At 41.4% G+C, this 21,815-nt stretch overlaps 1 protein-coding gene across 4 annotated transcripts in view; it reads right to left on the bottom strand.

Annotated features, from left to right (window-relative positions):
• The window catches only part of nptnb (neuroplastin b), a 23,132-nt gene extending 1,317 nt beyond the window's left edge, over nucleotides 1–21,815 (bottom strand). The window contains exons 1-8 of one of the 4 annotated variants that reach the window (XM_044031138.1): nucleotides 21,413–21,815; nucleotides 21,160–21,304; nucleotides 12,329–12,676; nucleotides 7,893–8,067; nucleotides 6,722–6,816; nucleotides 3,239–3,378; nucleotides 2,862–3,135; nucleotides 79–100 (exon numbers count right to left, since the gene is read on the bottom strand). In XM_044031138.1, coding sequence (XP_043887073.1) covers nucleotides 79–100; nucleotides 2,862–3,135; nucleotides 3,239–3,378; nucleotides 6,722–6,816; nucleotides 7,893–8,067; nucleotides 12,329–12,676; nucleotides 21,160–21,235 — 1,130 coding nt within the window. In that variant the 5' untranslated portion in view covers nucleotides 21,236–21,304; nucleotides 21,413–21,815. Of the gene's footprint in view, nucleotides 1–78; nucleotides 101–2,861; nucleotides 3,136–3,238; nucleotides 3,379–6,721; nucleotides 6,817–7,892; nucleotides 8,068–12,328; nucleotides 12,677–21,159 lie in introns of all 4 variants that reach the window. The other 3 variants (XM_044031139.1, XM_044031140.1, XM_044031141.1) reach the window with 3 other exon arrangements.

The following is a 21,815-nucleotide window of genomic DNA, read 5'->3' as shown; positions in this document are numbered from 1 at the left end:
CCTAAAAATAACATCGGCTCAAATGACATTAGTGAGACGGAATTTGAAGTAAAGCGTTAAGAATATTCATTTACTTACATTGGTCCAACTGGTTCGTCGTCTGTGTGACACGGGGATGCAACCAGACAAAAACAGAACACAGAGGTCAAACATGAGATAAAGAAAAATGCCAAAAAACACCGTTGTTGTGCTGTATGTTTCACTGCATTTACTGCATATACTTGAGTGCTTTACAAAGCAACAGTTTACAGTTCCCCTTTTCCCAGGCCGTTATTTGATGACTATCATTTTCAAGAAATTTGTTTGTGCCTCTGCGACAATGCAGCTTGAGGTGCTGAGTCGTGCACCGGTAGGAAGCTCAGACATGAGGGACACGAGAGTCTGCTGCAGAACATCTTTGTATGCACAAGCTTCGTGTCTGACAAACAGACTTCGAAGGCAAACGCTAAGCAAACACACGAGTCTGAATCAATACAGGGCTGCTTTGAAGACACTGAAAACTCTTGCTTGTGAAAAGGGTCGGCAGTGACATGTTTGCAGTGGAAGGATTCAATATGAGAAAAAAAGAGCTGTTGTGATCTGGTTAATAACCATAGCTTTATTGCCAAGCAGTGTTAACCTCACATGCCACCTAAATCTCATGGGGTACCAGTTCATTTCCGACTGAGCATAAGTGTAGGAGGGCTAGGGATGGCTCATGCTGGAAAAAAACATATTTTAATTACATGACGCTATGACATAGTGAATTTTTAAAGGGCCTTTTTTGTGGGCAACATTATAAGTCAGTTCTCTGCAGTCCACAGGGGTTCATATCTTATCGTCATCAATCCAGATTATCAACGCTTTAATGACAATACATGGTCATTTAATGTGAATGTTGCACGGAAAGACAAGTGAGTTGGTAGACCTTGTGGTTGGCGTACAGATGAAAATGTGTTAAGTAACAGTCACAGATAAATTGTCCATGCAGTTGCACGTAGGTCAGTTATAAGCAGCATTAGCAGCATTCCATGGCATTAATATGGAGCAGATTATGGCAGTTATAATGTTAGACAAAAAACATGGTTCTGTGATCATTTGGAGGAGGAGGAGGAACTTATGCCTTCATTTTCTACCATTTTCACACTTCACATTTAAACACTGTGAAAGCCTGTAACAAATAATAGTTGGTTTTTTTGATTGATACTTGTGTGAAAATGATCATAGATTTTTTTTTTAGCTAAGTGAGATGTCATTTAGCAAACCATCACATTATACTGTACTATCTGTAATTACAGCGGCGGGTTTTGAAGAGCAGGATTGTGATGTCAAGCTCTGCCTCACAGCGCTTTGGCACCGGAGTATGACAGTGTTCAAACATAGCTATGAGACCACAATTCAGGGGCCAAAACTGCTGGAAAATGGGATGCTAAAAGGAGATTTTTAGAGAAGCTGTTCATTGTAAGAAGGGAGTCCTCGTTTCCTGATTTGAATGGCATGAACATGGAAAATATAATCCACCTTAATCGCTTCATTTGTCCTGTAGATGAAAGCAAACTAGAGGCCATGCACAGAGATTACCTGAACTGGGTGGATTGTGTGTATATGTGCAAATGTTTTGAGCGAGCTAGATGGTTTTAATTTGTTTGTAACTGTTTCAAGCAGCAATGATTCATATTCACTGGGATGGCTGTTTTTGGTTGTGCCTGTGTTCATGTTTCCTTTCAAAATGCAAAGTCACACAAGTAGAGGTCAGACAGAACCTTGTCTGGTAACTGGAGATGCCACTGGGCTTCCCAGACATCTTCATCTTGTCACATTATTGTCAGGTGAATGTTTCTTACCCCACAAGCATGGGGGGGAAAAGAGAACTTGATTTTTTTTTTTACAAATATGACAAATATTTATTTATTTTACTTTCCTTTTGCATGTATTTGTCTATAGAGATTAAGAGAGTTAGATTTACTTTTGATATTGCGTTATATTGTTCAGTCCCAGGCTGCAGACACTTAGGTGTAACCTCAGAGTGCTCCTTCTCTCACCCTTCCTGTTCCCATATGCACCAGTGAACTATGAAGGCCTCTCCACTCTCCTTCAGTGGCCTATGCATTGCTTCACTTACATAATAAGCGCAAAATGCAAGTCCATTCAGACTGCTACAAAAACGGTGCCGCAAGATGGCGGCCTCCATAAAGCAAGGTCCTTGCTTTAAGTACTGTATAAAAGGCTTATTCTGTACAAATAATTTTTTATTTTAAATGGATTATACACTATGATAGACTTGTTATAAACCAGACCTTTATATAAAAGATTTTAAGGAGCTGATGAATCAAGCATCCACGAAAAGATCTGATGACAATGCAAACCTAAATCCTAAAATCTTAAAAGTTCCATATGTGAGCGAAGGTCGTAATGTTTTTGGATGGACTGTCGTCTCATAAAAACATACAAATCAACAGAAAAAGAATCTCTGAAACCATGCAGGATCTCTCACTTACCACCCATTTAGATTATGTTGCCATTTGGAAAGAAGGAAGAGGGAAAGAAAAGTAACCAATTAAGTTATATATCGGGACTGACGTGATTTCTCGTTACAGGCTAATAACCCCACGTTTGTGAAAAGTTACTCCGCTGCCAGCAGAGAGACAGATGTGGGGTTACCATTGCCATTAATAGTAGTTCAGAAACAGCCAAGTGTTTGGAAAGAGTGGCTCGGGGGAAGGATCACGTATATATTTATATCATTGCAGTGTTTTTATATCAAAGACCAGACACCAAACAAAAAAAGACGGTGTTCATGGTTTCAAATATCGAGTTGACCAAAAATAATGTGGATATCTACTTTCAACGTTTATTATTTAGTAACGGATACGTTCCCTTACCGTCGATGATGTCATCTGGCCTCTTGCGTTTCTCGTACACGACGATGATGACCACAAGGATGATGATCTCCGCGAGCACACCCAGGAAAGGCCAAAGTGGTGCGAGATGGCTGCGTACGCGTAGTATGGTGGTCTCGGCAGTGTTTCCAATCATATTGGTGGCATTGCATTCATATACGCCGGGATCCTTGTTTATATCCAGGTCGAGTATGTTGAGCTCTGTGTAGTTTTCTCTGCTAGTGATGAAGAAGCGTCCGGTGGAGTTGTCGAGTTCCTGGAACACAATGGCCATGTTAATTGCATTGGAAATTGTGTGTGTGTGTGTGTGTGGGTGTCACATTATAAAACAAATAAATATCTGACTTCTACGTATGTACCGTGAAGGAAGTGCCATCCACTTTACGCCATGTCCACGTCCAGGTGGGATGTGGGTAACCAACAGACTTGCAGTACATCGTGGCATTTTCCCCCTCGTTTTTATTTTCACTCCTCTTGTGGCCGGTGATGTCGGGTTTTGCTGGAAAAAGGTTCAATCAATAAATAAATAAATAAATAAATGAATACTATTGATAATTAGCTGGGTTGGCAGAGGTGAACCTTTCAAAAGGAGTGTTTAAACTCCTACCAGATGGCATGAATAAGGGAGGCATGATTGGCTGCTCTGGCTATGGTAATAATTGGTGTTATTCAGATGTCTATGTAAGAGAGTGGAGTGTAATTAAGAGTCTCCGTGGCAGGGTGGATGCACTGAAGCAGCTTAGTGTCATGCCTTCAAGCTGTTGCAGTGAAGGGGGAAGCTTAGTGGACTCTATTCAGACATGTTTACAAATCATATATAAAGCATTTCATCATCTACATTGAGTCATGCCTGAGTGTAAGTGTTACAAAGCACTTCACAGAGGCGGCTGAATTTGTGTTATGTTTCCTTTCAGTTCTCTTTTCCACGTTGACTCCATATGGTTAGTTCTTTTTTATTCTTTCTGAAAGGGCTGGACCCTTGTAGTTCAGTTGTTATAACGTGTATTATTTTGTTAATTTTTAACAGCTTTGATTAATCTTTGACAATGGTGTGCTGCAAGTGCCACATGTGATGCCGCTGAGTCCTTACAACATGACCTTGTTCTAACGTTGGTAAAACACAGACACGTTGTGGTTTTCTCCTAGTTATCCATCCAACCTTTATAATGAGGGATACAATTCTAGGATAGGTAGAAGCCCTTCAGTTTTCTCCAAATCATAATGAGGTCATGGAAGAGAAGGGGATCAGTATGACTCAAGAGCCTCCAGATGTTCCCATTCAAATTCCATAATTCCACAGTGAATTCCTCCAAAGAGATTTCAAACCAAAGGAAATTGGTGTGGAAAGTGGCTTTTGTTAATGGCTGAACTGATAATGAAAATGCAGCAGAAAGGTTAAGAATCAAATCAGTTCTGGTTTTATAAAGCACTGCAACACATGCCAAGTCAACCGGTCCTTCTCAGCGATGAGACACGGACGCCGTTTAACTACGCAGAGAATCACGGACATAACATTACGTGGTTTTTTTTTTTTGGTTTTTTTTTACTAATCCTGAAAATTACAATCATTTCTCCCATGCAATTAAGTGGGATAAGAGAAAGGAGTTAAGTGAGCATTTTTCAGCTGCGCATGGATAATAGAGCAGGAGAAGTCTGAGCTCTTTGGTGACGTTACTCCATTCTAATTATGGTGCACACATGCTCCCTGAGAAGGGGAGTGGCCAAGCTCATTTGAGCCTTATCCTAACTGTATTATGTCAGTGAGTGACAGCCCTCAGACTGGGTTTAACGCAGGCAGAAACCACTATTTTACACTCCAGACTGATGACTATGATTATTAATTTGTGTGCACTAGACAGCGGTTGGGTGAAATATGAATGCGATGTGCCAGGAGAAGCAAGGTCAAAGCAGGGAGAGGGGGGGGGAGAGAGTAAGGTGACTTTAGCTGTAAAAATCTAATCCTTCATTCGCTGCTTTTCACATTTTATAGCAACATGTTGTGACTTTGAGAGTTTGTGTCTAGTCTAATAGCTACGTGAAATGATTCGAATGTGTGTTTGAGCGTTTTCATCAAGAAGGGTTTTGAACAATTTGCAAATTTTACAAAGCCATGGACCAAATATGTATCTGTGGCGAGCTTAATACGACAGACAATAAATTCCATTCCTGCCACTGAGATGGCTGGGATAGGATTCAGAGCTTTAATCCTACAACATCACAGAACCCTCCATCTGTTGCCTCTGAGCTGAGTCCTGCAAGGATGAGTGTGCCAAGGACACTGTAGGCGAGGGATCTCAGTGAACTGCTGCCAGAGGCACGTTGCAAAGCTGGCTAGCATAACAGTGGTCTTGCTACCTGGGTCATTAAAAGACCTCCCAACACCTCAAGAAAATCACAAAAGCCTTTAAGAGCTGCAATACATGCTTTATTTAGATGTCGCAGTGGTTCCCTACTCTTTAACGTCACACTGTTCTGTTACTTAAATGATTTTAGATGCAGAACAGGGGTGGGTTAAAAGACCGATTTTGTGATATATCGTCGTGCAATACGATAATCGATACGCCAGGGCAAATATCAACATTTTAATTAATAAATTGAGGCGTCCCTACGTAAACAGTCTCACTACCGCTGCTCAAATGAATGAGGACTGAGTTTACGGCTGGATAACGGTGGAGAAAGCTACGTTAATACACGTCCAATACATAGACTTTATGCACTTTGTTCTCTATGTTGTGAATAAATAGAGAAATCCTGCACTTTTAACTTTGCACAAACATGTTGTTTTCTTCAGTTAGACGGATATCGTGGTGTATCCCTAGGATTGTTTTGCAATATATTGATGATTGGTGATATTACATTATAGGTATCGTGGACCATGTATCGCATATGGCATCGTGAGGTACCCTGTGATTCCCAGCCATAATGCAGAATAACTTGCTATTTTAAGGACAGAATTGTGCATAATCAGCTTAGCCAAGACACTGACATTTTCCTCCAGGGGACAGTTAACAAGGCTCAACAATCACAGTCCAGAGATGGCTAGGAGACTTCAGTTTGTGCTGTCATCTCACAGCCCAGTAAAAGCAGAACACATACACACGGTCATCACCCATGTTAGGCAATCAGGCAGTGCTTTAAGACAGCCGCAAGAGTATGAGGCAGGACATGCTCAGTATGCACCATAGCCATGCCACAGCAAATTGGCTTAATCACTTAACACAGCCAAGCCTCTCCTCAACAGGGATTCACTTGCCCTTTCTCTGGGACGATTCCTTATTCAAGTTGGTGGCTTCGCTGTCGTCTTAAATGAAATCAACACAGTAGTTATTCTGTTAGCTCTCTATTACACAGACTGCAGTTAACTGTCTCCAGTTTAACCCTTAGCTCGGTGGGATTTTAAAAGAGCAATTTCTATTCGTTTAATTTAGTTTTGGTTTTGTTTTTTAAAAAAGCATGTTGCTACTTTGATTTGATTTTGATACTAGTGTTTGCATTTTGGTGGACATACTGTAAGCAGTGCCCTTTTGCTTGACTGTAATCTCAGTGAAAGTTCAGAGTGATAACAGCCTCAGGATTGCTCCCCGTCATCACCACAGCACTAGATGAGTTCAAACATCTTTGTCAACATCACTCTTCACACAGCTTGAGGTGGTTAACTTTTCTGGGACACCTCTATCTCTCCCATCTCACAGCAGAAAACCACAGACTTCATTCTCACACCATCATGTGGCGTGCTAAAACAGAAGCCGTGGCGTTTTCAAAATCACATCATGGGAGAAATCGTCGCCTTGAGCGATATTTGAGTCGTTTGCGTTACAGTCGCAGCTCCTGGGAGATCTTACCTTTTACTTCGATTGTGGCGTTTGCATTTGGCGCCGTGACAAATGTGTAAACACACATGTATTCCCCTGAATCATCTGCCCGTGGTTTATTGATTCTGTAAGAAATACAACACACCAACTTATTCCAATATATATATATATATATATATATATATATATATATATATATATATATATATATATACACATACATACATATATATATATATATTATATTCTGCAAAAGAACCTCTGGATTCTGCAGGAAAGGCACCACAGACATTTTATCACTGATGTAATGTGACAAGAAAGTGACCAATTAGTCGTATCTTGTGGCTAGGGAGAGTCTGTGGTAAGTCGTGCAGTGGACACACTGTGTGACAACTAATTACTGAATTTCAGAGTTAGTTTCAATGTCAATAGTATTTTGTGGTGACCTGCTAGTAAACCAAGGAACATACTGTGTTGTCATGCAATGTGCAAAATAATATTCTTACTCTAGCAATTGACAGAACACTGTGAAATGCTCCTAATTCTAGGATGGGTCAAAATGCAGAGGAATACTTTCCCTAAGGGGATTAATAAAAACTAACTTTAAATTCAAGCTACTTTGATGTGCTATCATCCATCCATCCATCTTCTACCGCTTTATCCTCCACATGAGGGTCGCGGGGGATGCTGCACCAACCTCAGCTGACATAGGGCGATAGGCGGGGTACATCCTGGACAGTGCCCAGTCCATCACAGGGTCAGATACATAGACAAACAACCACCCACTCTCACTCTCACTCTCACACCTCACACCTCACACAGTCAATTTAGTGTCTAATTTACCTAATCCCCATATTGCATGTTTTCGTACTGTGGGAGGAAGCCGGAGAAAACCCACGCACACACACAGGGAGTGATAACACAACAATGTATTAAAATATGGGTTTATGAATAGTCACAGTAACCGCAGGAAGCCGATTATACAAACAACCAAGCTTTTAATGTTATCTCTCCTGCGTCTGGGACATGCGCACAAAATCTTATTATAGCGCCGCAAACGTCTGAAACTCTGCAGTCTGACCCATTTACAAGCGCGTTCCAGCAGGAAAATCAGCCCAACCAACAGTTGCTCTTTCTTACAATATAAATATAAATAAAACCATCCCATTTTAAACATGGAGCTAATGTCTATGTCTGTTACCTGTATGCTATGTTCCCATGCTCTGTTCGTGTATTGGGGATCTCCTGGCCTTTCTTCATCCAGAAGCTTTCCTTGTGAGGAGTGTGGGCAGTGGTGAGGTTACAGAGCAGGGTAACTGGTTTGCTTGGGGAGTCTGCGGACAGGATGATCTCATCGGAGGCATTGATCTTTGGTTCTGTAAGACAGAAACAGTCAAACCTTATCACAGAACTGGGGCTCAGTGCACTTGTAACGCTTCCTCCCCTGCTGTAGTAACTGAAGGCTGTATGTTGTTTTTATGTAATCTGGGTAGGATGGTTGTCTGTGAGGTGAAGATAAAAAAGTGCACAAATAAAATAAAATAAACAAAAGACATAATAAATACATGAAATGCCTGGAAGACATTGTCAAATATTATAATACCACATTTTTTGATTGAAATTGAGCATGTGAAAGCTTGATTTAGGAGTCTACAGAGCACATCTCTGCTGTTTACGCAGCCAGAAATGTTAAATATACCACCTACTTTTTACATTAATATTACTGCTAAAAGCCTGCATCAGGTACTTCACCCTCTTACTCGCTAAACACACTGGTTACTAAACAATTTTAGGGTTATCTGAGGGTGAGGCGCCCTTTGCTCTGCCTTGAGCAGTGAGCAGGAAGCCTCCTCTGCCGTGCCCCTCCCCCCCTTCTCCTCCTCCTCTAGGATGGGCCAACCATGGCAACGCTGGAGCCCCAAGGGGCGGAGCAGAGAGGAGAGGCATCATAATTCTACTACTGACTGATGCCGCAAGGCCACTGGTAAGGCAAAAAGGAGGAGAGGGGAAAGGAGGACTTCTATCAGCATTCATGGCGTTTTTTTCTGCGAGTCTGTACAATAACTGTGTAATAGCTACGGGGAATCTCTCTCTCTCTCTCTCTCTCTCCCCTCCCCCCTTACATCACTCTCCCCCCATGAAGCAGAACCACATGCACTATTAATAGTATCTGTGAGACATGCGTACAAACACAACATGAGGTACATAAATTAACATTTAGCTAACGAGGCACGGTGGTCCACAGGCAACTTAACCTGAAGGTTGTTTGTAGGACACCTTGTGGCAACTTAAACATGTGGTAACGGCTGAATAATGGTAAAACCATAATAGAAAACACAAGAGTGTCAACTGACAAATATGATATATGAAGGATGTTTTTTTTTAAATGAATCTATTATCAGTACAAACGATTTCCTCTTGATACAATTGGATTTTCCAAATCTGTACTGCATATGCTCAGATAGCTGAGGCATAGAAATTCACTGAACAACATTTACATGTAACATTGTGTCACTGTAAATGGTAAGGCAGGTCTCCAGTCGTGAATTTGTATCACATTACATTAGAGGAGAAAAAATAACTCAAGAGGGAGGTGCCAGAAACTGCTGGAAAATAGAGAAAACAGTTGGCCTTTTGAGTGTGTGGGTGAGCTACATGGTTTGAACCGTTTGTTCTTAACAAATATATGCAGTTTTCAGTATATTTGCAATAAAACAAACAGCAGAACAGTGGAGTTTAACATACCAATATAACAACAGAGTCTTACAAACATGTTTACTTACAAGTACAATAAGTGTGTACTCAAAATCCACCTAGATCTATGCAATAAGTTAAAGTCATACTCAAGGTATAAGCAGGGTATGAAACACTGACCCCTTGGAATGTGGCTAAAGTAGATTTGACATTTACGTCACTATAAAGACTCCAGCTGGTGGAAAATTAAGGTTCCTCAAACCGATCCTGCTCCGTAATCAACTTACAGTATTTTGTTCATGTATTGTTTGAGTTACAGTTCAGACAAGTAAGAAATATTATGTAAAGGGTCAGTTGTGGATCGTCAAAAAGACGGCGTGTCCGCAGCCCTCATACTAAATGTGGACATGCTCTTTATTCCACACAGGTGTACCTTGCAATCTGCTAATGTAACTCAAGGTTATTTTCTTTCATTATGACTGACCGTGCCAATTTCCCAACCGGTCTAGTGGACAGACATAATGGTGGCAGGAGTAGACAATGAGCCACAAGAGGGTGGGAAACAAGAGAGCGAGTGAGAGAGCGAGCGGCTAAAGCATCAATTTTACGGGTTGGTCATCAATTGATGGTTTAAAGGAAGGTCATCCAGAGACTTCAGTTGCTACTTATATATACTTTCATTAGTCTGAGGGCAGAGTGGACACCGCAGTGACTCACTGTAACACATCAGCTGTCTGTCACAGAATCTCAAAACTCTTATTTTGACATTGTGTACAAAAGTTCTTACCTTTTGATCAATTAACCAATCAGCAACGATAAAGAAATGGATAGAGACATGTCAGCAGAGTATTTTATACTGTCATGGAAACTTGCTACCACTAATTGAAGCTGATGACAGTTGTTGTTCTTTGTAAAAAAAAAAAGAAATAGTGCTTTGTTGTATTAAGTTAAAATGAACATGTACAGAATGGAAGCTACAGCCTAATAGCCTGGAAATGTAACCTAGCAGAAAGACTGGAAACAAGGCAAAAGAAGGCAACATAACCCCTACTAAAATCACAAGCTGCTACTTTTCCTTTCAGTTTTATATCCACGTTACTTTTAACTTTTAACTAGCTGTTTCCCCACTGTTTCCAAAATGTATGCTAGGATAAACTAACCAGCTGCTGGCTGTAGCTTCACTTTCAAGCATTATCGCACGTGTCTGAATCCATTTTACCTGAATACCACTGTGTACTTCATGTTTCATGTTTCATACTCAGAAGATCCATTTCAAATACATGTAGAAAGCACATGTTAAAAAGATGTTCCTACGTAGATTTTGTTCATGCATGCATGCATGTTTTATTGTCAGGTTTTCAATTTCAACATTAAAATTGCATTTGCTAAATATATGCAAATGCCAAAATTGAAGAGAAAACAAATAGCTTTGTAACAAGAACCACCATTTTGCTTGTTTGTGTATCGAGAGGGATTCTAGAGTGGATCAAGAGTGAAAGTCACATCCATACACTAAATAAAGAAAACTAGGAGGCCAAAACAAGACAAAGAGACTTCTGCATCCAGCTACAAACTATACATCGTTATCAATGGGATATTATGTATAGCCTTTATATACATGTAATACTTTGGATACCACATGTATACACAAAGAACATTTTACCTCAGTAATGACAGAATATATGTGGTAAACAGCTCCCGTCGTTTGCACTTCTTATAGACGTTGAAATTGCTTCAACCCTCCACCTAATTGAATAGTTCTCACCAGGAGTCATATTCTGTCAGAGCCAGCAATGATCCGACTCCTCTGAGCTTCTCAGAGAGCTTCACTACGACTAACAACATTCCACATCTCCCTGTGCTCCAGTGGGCAGAGCACTGAAGCGTGCACAGATTAGACGGGTCCAGTTGAAATTCACTTTGGTTGAATGTCGTTGTGCATAGAGCAGAGAGTTAAAGGATATAATGTCATTACTGAATCATAGTCACACGCTTAATGGCTGAGAAGGCACAAGGTTAAACATTGCACAGAGAAGTCCAGAAAGACTGTTATGTAGAGGTGAAATCTCTTGTCTCGTCCAAACAGAAATGAGACAGTCGTGGCCCTTGTGTGGTCTCATCCTCTATTGGATTACCACCCACAAATTTGAAAGCAGACAATGTTTTTTTTTTTGCTTTTATCGAGAAGGAGTTGACGGCAGGAATGACTCCTTTATGCCTTTTGGGATCCCTCCTTGTGTCTTCTTACAGTCCCATTTACACTGTGCCCAGAGTGGGAAAGCCAGAAATCAAAAGCATCATTACTTCAAAGCGCCACTAGGTTTCCGCTGCATTTAGCAGGCAGGGCTTTGAAGTAAATTAAACAATCGACGCAATGCACAACATAACAGGGGAATAAGTGTAACAAATAAATCCAGGAATAGGAAATGGGTGAAATCAGAATACAGAGAAACAGATAATGATCTGAATATCATAAAGGGACACATGAGACAGTCAGAACAAAGGTTTTGTGTGGGAGGACAAAAGGAAATGTAGATAGAGACTGAGTAAAGCTCCTGGGTTTGTGGTCATTTACAACAAGATGCTCAAGGGATTTTTGGGAGGAGGACGGGAGTTGACTGAGTTCAGAGGGAGAAAACAGATATATTGTCCAGACCAAATGAATAAACAAAACTTTGTGTTGATGAGAATAAAAGCAAAAAAAAGGCGACCACTGGCGAAAGGAATTTAGATGCTCAATTGTTGTTGATCCAGTTTTTAAAACTAAAAAAAAAAAATTTAAAAACTGATTTATAGTTTTATATTATTTTTGTTTTATTTTAGCTTGGCCAGTGACCGCTGTGGGGAGGGTGGGCTCTTGACAGGTTTTATGGGTTGGAGCGGTTGGGACAGGGGGTTGGTCGGGCGTTCACCACCAGGTACTACGGGACATAGACCACTCACTCTGTAGCACCGAAATGGTGGCCTGGGCGCGGATCCAGGTGATGGCGGGGTTTTGTCGCAGGTCATTGCGCCTGGGGTCGTTGCTGGCCCGGCATTCATAGGTCCCAGAGTCCTCCAGTGTGAGGCGCGTGATGCCGAGCACACTGACCCCATTGGTGCCATAGGCTGTGTTGATGGATACCCGGCGCCTGCGGGCTCCATCCCACAGCTGCTTGAAGGAGTCGGCTCGGTTGATCTCCGCATACCACCACTGGATCTCTGGAGTGGGGTTACCGACCACGTCGCAGTACAGCTCAAAGGTGTCCCCCGTAAGCTTAGTCTCAGACATGGGCGACTTCACAAACCCAGCTGGAGAGGGAAAAGCGTATCAAGATGGCAGGGAAGGAAAGGGTAAGAGAGCGTTAGAGCAGCAGAAAGATGTGAAAAGGTTAAGGAATGAAGAAAAAAATAAAATAAATAGAATCAGAGTACACACAACCAAATGAGAGGATGATTAAAAGGCAAAAGAAAAAACCTTCAAACCATTGATAGGTGGAATAGTAAAAGGTCAATGATAGCCTAAATCCAGTCTGGTCAGCATTGTGGTTTCCTGTCCCACTAAGGCCAAGTCATAGTCATCCAGTCTAAAGTCCATAGCAGCAGATCATGCAAAGTCGTGTCTTTCTCCTTCACATATAATCATATAAAAGTCTAACAGGGGTGTCTTTCATTGCAGCATTCGTTTAGTACCAGTGAGCATGTACAATCGCTCCACCCTTTCCTACATTTGCTATAAATTAATTAAGCTTTGTTTAAAACCTTGACTTACCCTAATCTCTGTTTACACACAGCTCTTGTTAGTTACACCAGAAATGAGGTCTTACTTAAGTGTAAGCTGGACCAACAGGGCGGGTTTTTCAAATTCACATAAGGTCAAAGTGGAGTAGGGCAGTCCAGCCAATCACACACTTGATATGTGCTTTTTCAAACAAACCAAAACATCATTTTTTTTTTTTTAAATACACCTTACTGCCATGTGGAGGAGCAAATGTAGGGGAATTCATAATGAAATGCATTATCACCACAACCGTGATATGTCTGTGGCTGATTCATGACCCCGTTCCACACCAGTGGTTAGCCTAGCAATACACTGCCAGCCTTAATGAACCCCATCTAATGACAAATCACCTGGACCACAGACAGGATTCCCTGCCGGCCCTGAGGCCCTGTCAGCTGTATACAACATGTGCTAAGATTATTTAAAAAAAGAAAAAGAAACCACTGGCTAAACTCTGCCCTGAATTGAGGAGGAAATTGGAACAAAGAGCCTGTGTTCTCTTGAGTGTCTCTTGTCTCAATGCAAAAGCTTACAGCCCCTCCCAGATCCGTCTTCCCTGCTCAAAGTGATGTATCATAAGCACATGAACAGAATAGGCCTAAGGAAAGAGCATAAGCAACTGCAATATTCAGCTCATCACTAGACTGAAGAAATACTATTTTCATGGATTCTTTTCATTGCAACACGGTTCTCTTTGTACTGGGTTCAAACAGGCTTTCCAAGTACAGCCAGAATATTTCACATACTTAACAATACACTGATTCCAAGTAGTGTCATGGTAACAAGTCTGTTGCCCAACACCAGCTCGTGACTCACAGTCAAATAAGTATGAAATACAAGATGGGAAGAGCGGGATTATAAAGAGAACTACTGTTCAAAGATGTGCCGGAGGATATGGGATGCATACAGTGTATGTTTCCATGCACAGTGCCCAGAGAGGTGCTGGCTAATTAGCGTTTATTTCTTTTCTGGGCCCATCAAACTCACCACATAATCCCAAAGAGTGAATTCAAGTATATCTGGCTACACTTTTAAAGCCATTTTTCAATTTATCTAGTATTATTATGGGTCGGACAGTCAACTGGCTGAGGACACATCGATAAAGCATCGTCTTTTATGCCTTAAAACCCATAATGACAGTACTTTCAGTTAAGTCCTCAAAGGCGATGGCTAATCAAATCAGAAAAAGGTGCAGACGACTTAATTTCACATTCAGGCGCTGGGAGGCGTAGAAGAAATACACTGAGAATACACAGTAGCCACTAGCCAGTGCTCTTTCATTTCAGATGTGTGCTGGGACACGAGAAGTGACAAAACATGAAGCTCGAGGCTGTGGACAGCTCACAACCACTTGGTGATTGTGTCAAACAAATGAACTAAGATCCTCTTTATAAAAATGAGCAGGAAGACGGCTGTGCTGACTTAACTTCCAACAATGACCACATCTGATATTGCAACTACAAGTGCACTTTGCATTCGCGTAGTTAGGCGACGGTTTGTGCTATCGTAAAATTCCAACGGTTTTTGAAAGCTGAGTGTCAAAGCCAGTATGTTGTTATTATGGTAATATCACTCGCACTGTTGTGGGAAGAGGGTTGGTAAAACACCTGTACATTAGAGCTGAAACGATTAATCAATGACTAAATGAATGGACAACTATTTTGATAATGGAATAATCGGTTTGAAGGGTTTTACATGATTAAAACAAGATTTCCGATTGTTTAAGCTTCTTAAATGTGAATATTTTCTGGATCAACAACGAAATCATTAAAAGTCAATCATTTTGGTTTGTGGACAAAACAAGACATTTGAGAACATCCTCATTTCCAGGTTTGATGAACACCGATCATCATTTTTTAAGGATTTCTGATATTCGGAACACCAAACGATTAATCGATTAATCGAGAAAATAATCGACAGATTAATCGATTATGAAAATAATCGCTAGTTGCAGCTCTACTGTACATAATTTCCATTTTTTGGCCTGTTTTTGAACATGAAAAAAACTTCATTTTAAACTGTTAATACACCGTTTTAACATGCAGTAAATTGTAAATAATTGGCAGATATTGAAAGTTATATCTGCCAATGGAAAAATGGCCAAAAGCATTTACTGACACAATATTTTTTGACCCTTTTAAGGTTAAAATAAGCAACAAAAAAGTCTAGATGGACATTTTGAGGCTGAGGTGTTAAAGGGTCAAAGTGCACCGTATGGACAACAGAGGTTAAACTTGAAGTGACTTAAAGGCACCGGATGAATTTACAGTAGATATGCATCAATATGTACAGCAACAGTATAGTTGTTAACACAAAACAAAAAACACTAAGTCTAACAAGTAAAATAGTCGGGTTGTCGACATTTACAGCAGAAGACAACAAGTTTTACTTTAGGTTTTTTTTTGGTGAACTGAATGTCGTGCAGCACCTGCAGAATCTACATAGCTCTATTTATCTTCTGTCTTTCAGTATCAAGTCCCCTCCTGTAGTCTTTCAGGCTGTATCTGAAACAGGGGTTGCTTACGCCTTCATGGCAAAACGTGCAACATAATATCGCCAGTGGTGCATTTGTTAATCTGCATACGACACTTAATAGATACTGCTTGCAGAACAAATGTTCTGAATGTTGTGCTACACAAACTCCTCTCACTAACTGCTGGTTGTTGTGCATTGTAATGTTGTGAGGCCAATATAATGCTTGCACCAACACAACGGAACATAAACTAAAATATTAACTAAGCCGATAATGGTGGGTTGGGGTTGCTGGGTGCAACGTTTGAAAAAGAGCATTACAGGATTGTTGGGAGCTTTACTGCAAAAATGAGACATGGTGTTTATCTCTGTTTCAGCTGGCCAAGGCAGTCAAATGTTGGTTTAACAGAAATGAGTCGACACAAAATTAACACTCAACTCTTGACTCACAATATTTTAGCCCCCTGTGCGCAACAGTATCACAAAATAACCTGTAGTTGTCTGTGACAGGCTCGGTCTTAGGCTGCATGGGAAGTCACAGTCATTACAGCCTACATACTCCTCTGATGTAGGTAGAGAAAAGAGCTCCCTTGGGGACTGACAGCTCGCCACACACCGCCACCACCATGCAGCCCGAGAGTGAGTCAGTCTCCTGCCTACAACCTGAATCCCTGTCCGCAGTCGCATGACACAGACAGAGAAAGCAGCAAAGTAGGAAACCCCCCCTAGGATTGCTGCATTGCTTATGTGCTCGGCTGCGTGTGTGTGTGTATGTGTGAGGTTGTGGGTGTGTTTGTGGTACCTGCGTAGTACGGCGACAGATGCGCGTCTTCACAGGTCACTTGTATGACATAGTGTTTATTTGACCTCTATCTATCAAGGTTAGTCGCAATGAGGTCAAAGATCTCCATGTTTTAACGATGGCAATGATTTAAAACAAAACACATTTCCTTGCAGTTGACTACCTTCTTTGGCGCCTCTCAATCTTGGTTACCCACTGCTCTGCTTCGCTGCTCCAACACACCTGAGCCAAATGGTCAGCTCGCCTGGTAACAACCCATTCATTTGAATCAGGTGTGTTGGTCCCAAGGACCAGGATTAAGGAAACACTGACCTAATTTGTGGTGTGTCTATTACCACAAGGTGGCAGCAGCAATTAGTGGACTGTGTGTGTGTGTGTGTGTTTGCACAAGTGATGAAATTTACCAGGCTCTTTAAATACATCTTGTTATTAGCTGAACATGTGCTGTGAACCCAGCACAAATGTCACTAGCTCAGAAAATGTCATTAATTCTGAAACATCATTTAAAGTATGTCGTGTAGGACTGGCGCTTTCTGCCTTCCCCATTAAGACCAAGGTGTTTTGTGTCGAGTGTCGCCTCCCTGTAGTATTAACGTGTACAAATTAAGCACCAAATGACACTGTTTGGATTGACTGAAAGCCAACGCGTCGGTGTTTTCAGTTGTCCTAGACCTACTTTTCTTCCAACGCCTAGAAACGAGCACGCCGGGTGTAACTTGTCCCGCCATGACAGGTGCCACAAAAGGAAATAAGGCGAGTCATAAGAGTTGTCATTCAAGACCATTCAAGGCAGCCTCACACACACACCCACACACTCCTGAGAACAGTCTGGATTAGACATAACTCAGTCACTCACCAGTGTTAGTGTGACATAGGTGTCACAATCAGCCACAGTATTTTTAGAATGTGTCACCATGCGCATTTCTAATGGAAGCGGTAGTTTCATGGGCACGTCTTTACCCTCTCCCTCTACATTTTTACATTTTAACCCTAACCCTAACCCATACATTTATAAATGTATATTTACTAAAGCAGCCAGTGGTTTCTATTTATTTAGTCAACATGTTTGAAAAGAGCTGAGGACACTGAAGGTGTGATTTGGTTTAGTTTTTTAGTACGCTGCATAATTTGTGTGAAAGAAGCTGGAATGATGTGAAAACACAAACGACATAGTTTGAATCTTCCTCTCCCACATCATCGACACACCTAATAGGACGAAGACACAGATGTTATTCGGGAGTCTCAAGCTCTAGAAAATTCCTACAGAGCAAAGCAAATTTTGTGCCAACCATTTGTATTTTACTGGTACTACTTCATTTTACTTGGGTCTGTCATTCATATCACAGATGAGAGGTTACAGTTTTAGTAAGACTTAAATCCCAACGACCTCTGTGCAGGGTAGAAATGTTCTAATCCCATCCTCTAATCACAACTAGCGCACACTCCCTGGGTCTCTTTCAGAAGGCAAAGCAGCGGGATTGAAATGATTTGATATATAAAACCTAAGAAACACGGATATAAGATAATCTTGGCGCACTGATTTTTCATCAAAGTGATGCCAAGATAATTAGAAAATCACACTTTCATGGTGGTGTCTTCCACTACCATTGGTCTTTTTGCATGGGTAACAAAATGCTATTGCCCAGCTTCAACAAGTAAAAAAAGAGAAAAGAAAAAAAACCTTTCACCTGGGATATCACCATTTCAAATATCCAGGCTGCTAAAAAACAAGTGGCCCAGGTTAAAATGCAAGTAACCTTGGTGATTATTTACTGAGCTGCCCTTGTGCACAACACTTTACTTGATCTACGCCAACAGAACAGCCAGTAGTACAGGGCTGCGGCTAAATTTGGGAACTTCCAGCTGTGACTGTGTGTAACTGTATGAATATGAAGTAGGTTTGTTCATGCGTGCTCAGCAAAAACCTTCTCTTGACAAATCCCTATTAAAAATAAAATGTTTCTCACCTTACAGTTGTGCAGTGCTTTTTGCCTGCAGGGTGTTTTATACCCCAGTGGAGTGATGCTGCTCCTAATCAGTGCAGTCCATATCAGATTTCACAGTGGACAAGCATGACTCAGGGCAAGAGCTGGCTTGAGTCCGACAGCATATTTTCCAGACTCATGAATGCAGCCTGGACAGTTACATGATAATGGACAAGCTGTTGCATCACATGAGTGTATTGATTTAATTGTATATAGCTGCTATTGATGCTTATCTCAAAACCAGGTAGTGTGCATATTGCAGTAGGCATGGCTTTCTCTGCATCCTGTCCATGTACGTTAGCCCATTCTTACTGGTGTGTGTGTGGGTTTTGAGGAACTGTGAACGTACTGGAACGGGTTAAGTGAAAGAAAAACGAGCACGCTCAGCGAATGTCTCTCTCTCGTCTAGAGGTTATCTTTATGTCTTGACACACAGGTTGAAAAAAAGGAGGAGTTGGCAGCGGGAGCTGGCTACACACTTTGAAATTACGTAAGACACAGAGGCAGTTCTGCAGGTCCGCCCCAGCCACTTCCTCAACAGCCTTTTTTTTTTTACCCTTTGCATGAAGATCACATCAAATCTCACCTTAAATAGTTCTCCCAGCCACCTAGCGAGGCTTTAGAAGGCAATGCAGCTGTGCACAAGGAGCCTGTCCATTAAGAGTTAATGGATTCACTTTCACAAAAGGACCTTAAAGCCACAGTTCTCTGTGCTGTGTCTCGGTGATAAAAATAGAAACGCGGCAAAGGATGGGTGCTATTTACAGTCCTTCAAATATCTGTCGCAGAAATCTATAGTGGGGCTGCTGCTCCCCAAATATGAGGAAATAATGGCTGAATTTCCTCTGCTTATCAGACACGGTGATTACATTTCATACATTTATAATTATTAATCTCTCCACATTATTCCCTGAACTCTGTGTTACATTATCGCAGGGAAATCTAGGGTAAGGGGCTGTGTACACGAGATTTCCCTGAAGCTGAGCTATGAGAGAGACGTGAAATGGCTTTTGGATGCATGTGATGTGAGCAGCCTCACAGTGGACTGCAGCTTATTACAGCTGTGGTCAAATCTATGACAAATGTTGGGTCTGATTACTGGTAATAACGAGCGAGAGTCTGACTGTGACTGAACCTGGGTCATACATACAGTATATGTGCCAGTGTGTCTCTGTGGTAAAGAAGACAGTAAGTGTTTGGATTGAATCAAACAATCGAGGCCGTATCAGGTAGAGCAGGAGCAGACGACCTCCTCACAGTGTGTGCACGCACTTCAAGCACTTTAGAAAATAAAAATAAATTAACAAAGAAGAGAGAAGGGAATACACCGTCATGTTATGCAACTACTGTGATATTTTAGTTGTTGTTTTTTTTATTTAATAACACGTTGAGACTTGTTAATTCTGTGATTTCTTGTATTTCAATCTGCATTTCCGTGTTTGTTTGTTTTTTCATCTCTGCGTATAACACAAAAATAAAGAAATAGCCCCAGACAAATTATACAACTTGTTTGTTCCTCATTTCCGAGCCTTGTGAAATCACATGCTGGGAGGTATTCCTTCTCGTCATGCCGTCACAATGCATTTGATTAGTGGGTGTCTGATTATGCCACTTAAAAGTTAGATGGACATTTAAGTATTAACGTTTGAAGTGGGCAGAGTAATTATTGGAGTTATCCTTTCCTTTGAACGCAGATTAAATCACGTCAGTGTCATTTATGTGTCAACACCGGGGGCCTTGACATGAAGAATCTTTAGTGGATAATGGCATTTGCATATTAAATCATTGAGGAACCTATAGAGGTTCTTTTGAATTTTGAATAAAATAAAGATATATATTTATAAAAAAAACTGCAGATTTGTGTGCCCCTCGAGGTGATGTGATTCAACAGAATTTAACAGCCGGACATGCTGTATCTGAGGAGGATGACCTGGAACGCCCAACAGCATATTCCGGATGTTTATTTAAACCAAATAATATATGATGAACGAACATTGGGTGTTAAATTAAACTCTCAAACAGCCAAGCCTCTAGCGTGCGGCTCAAACTTGTGCTAAATGATAATAATGTGACGATATATGGCGGTTAATTGTGTATAAAGTAACTTGGGACAGTCATGGAGAAGTTATAAGGAAGTAGGGTGCTAAAAACAGAATTTTGCACATTTTAATTTTCTTTTTAAAATAGCTGAGACTGCAGTTTGTATTTGTTGTTGACAAAATAACTCTGTCAGAGTCCAGAACAGGTTGCTCTTGCCTGACACTGTGCTTACCCAACCCCCCTAAACTCTCAGCACAGGCACAGCACACTATAACAGCCTTAAGCTGCCCAAAGGCTACTACTGTGTGTGTGTGTGTGTAATCTATAATTACATGAAGGTACAGACCTCACTTCTGCTCCCAGCAGCCACTCACTCCTATTTGTCTGTTTCAAAGCAATTGTTGACAGCACAAACACAACTGAGTGACAGCTCAGTCAGACTCATCCATGGCAATAAATCAAATTATTCATGCAGAAAAAATAAATAAATAAATAAATAAATAAATAAAAATGTCAGTCGCCTCCTGCTCTCTCAGTTTACAGTTTAAGAGGCTGCATCGTGCGGTCAGTGATTTCCTTGTGGCCTTTGCTGTCGAGATACAGTGTGAAACTACACAACAGTGCAGCGGAGAGAGGCGTTTATCGCAGTCATTCTCAAGAACCTCTTGTTCTTGCGTTGTTTACAATCATGCCATGGTCACATCTGCGTCCTTACCGTTCTGAGCCGAGACGAAAGGCACCATCAAGTTCCCCAGAAGGAGCACCGCTAGCATCACCGCGTAAGGATGCATGACGAGAGGGAGAAGGGTCTCGGTCGGGCGAATGTGGGAGGAGGAGAGCTCGTGTATTGATCACAGGATCTAGAGAGACGGGCCCAGCATAGCACCGGGATGTTAAAGGACGATGTATATATATATATATATATATAAAAAAGAAAATGTTTGTAAAAAATAAAAAAAATTAAAAACCGTGGCCCTAATGATCCAAAGACCTTCAGAGGACAGTGGTGTTGAAGAGTCCGGGACGAGGCCAGCGGCTCAGGGATGCCGATGTGCAGCAGCCATAGGCGGTGAAGAAGCCTAGTTGGTGGTGCGCGGAGGACAGGTCTTTGGGTGTCAGGGAGACTGTCCACAGTGTAGTTCTGAAGACTCAAAGATGCGCAGACCGATGCGCATTTGCGCTCTCGCGGTCACGGATTCGGTGATTAAAATGAAAGTGGCGCACAAACGATTCCCCACGGGAAGTGATGCAGCCGAAACACTAGTCTGCGACCAGTAGCGGTCTATTTTTAATACAACGGGGGAAAAAAAAAAAGGATCCGATGCTGGAAGGACACCAACGGCAGCGACGACAAGCTGCGCGTGCCCTATG

This window comes from Solea senegalensis, linkage group LG7 (genome assembly GCF_019176455.1).
Source record: "Solea senegalensis isolate Sse05_10M linkage group LG7, IFAPA_SoseM_1, whole genome shotgun sequence".
Taxonomy (NCBI): Eukaryota; Metazoa; Chordata; class Actinopteri; order Pleuronectiformes; family Soleidae; genus Solea; species Solea senegalensis.
Note: the sequence above shows the minus strand (reverse complement) of the source record. Positions and strands in the feature narration are given on the sequence as shown.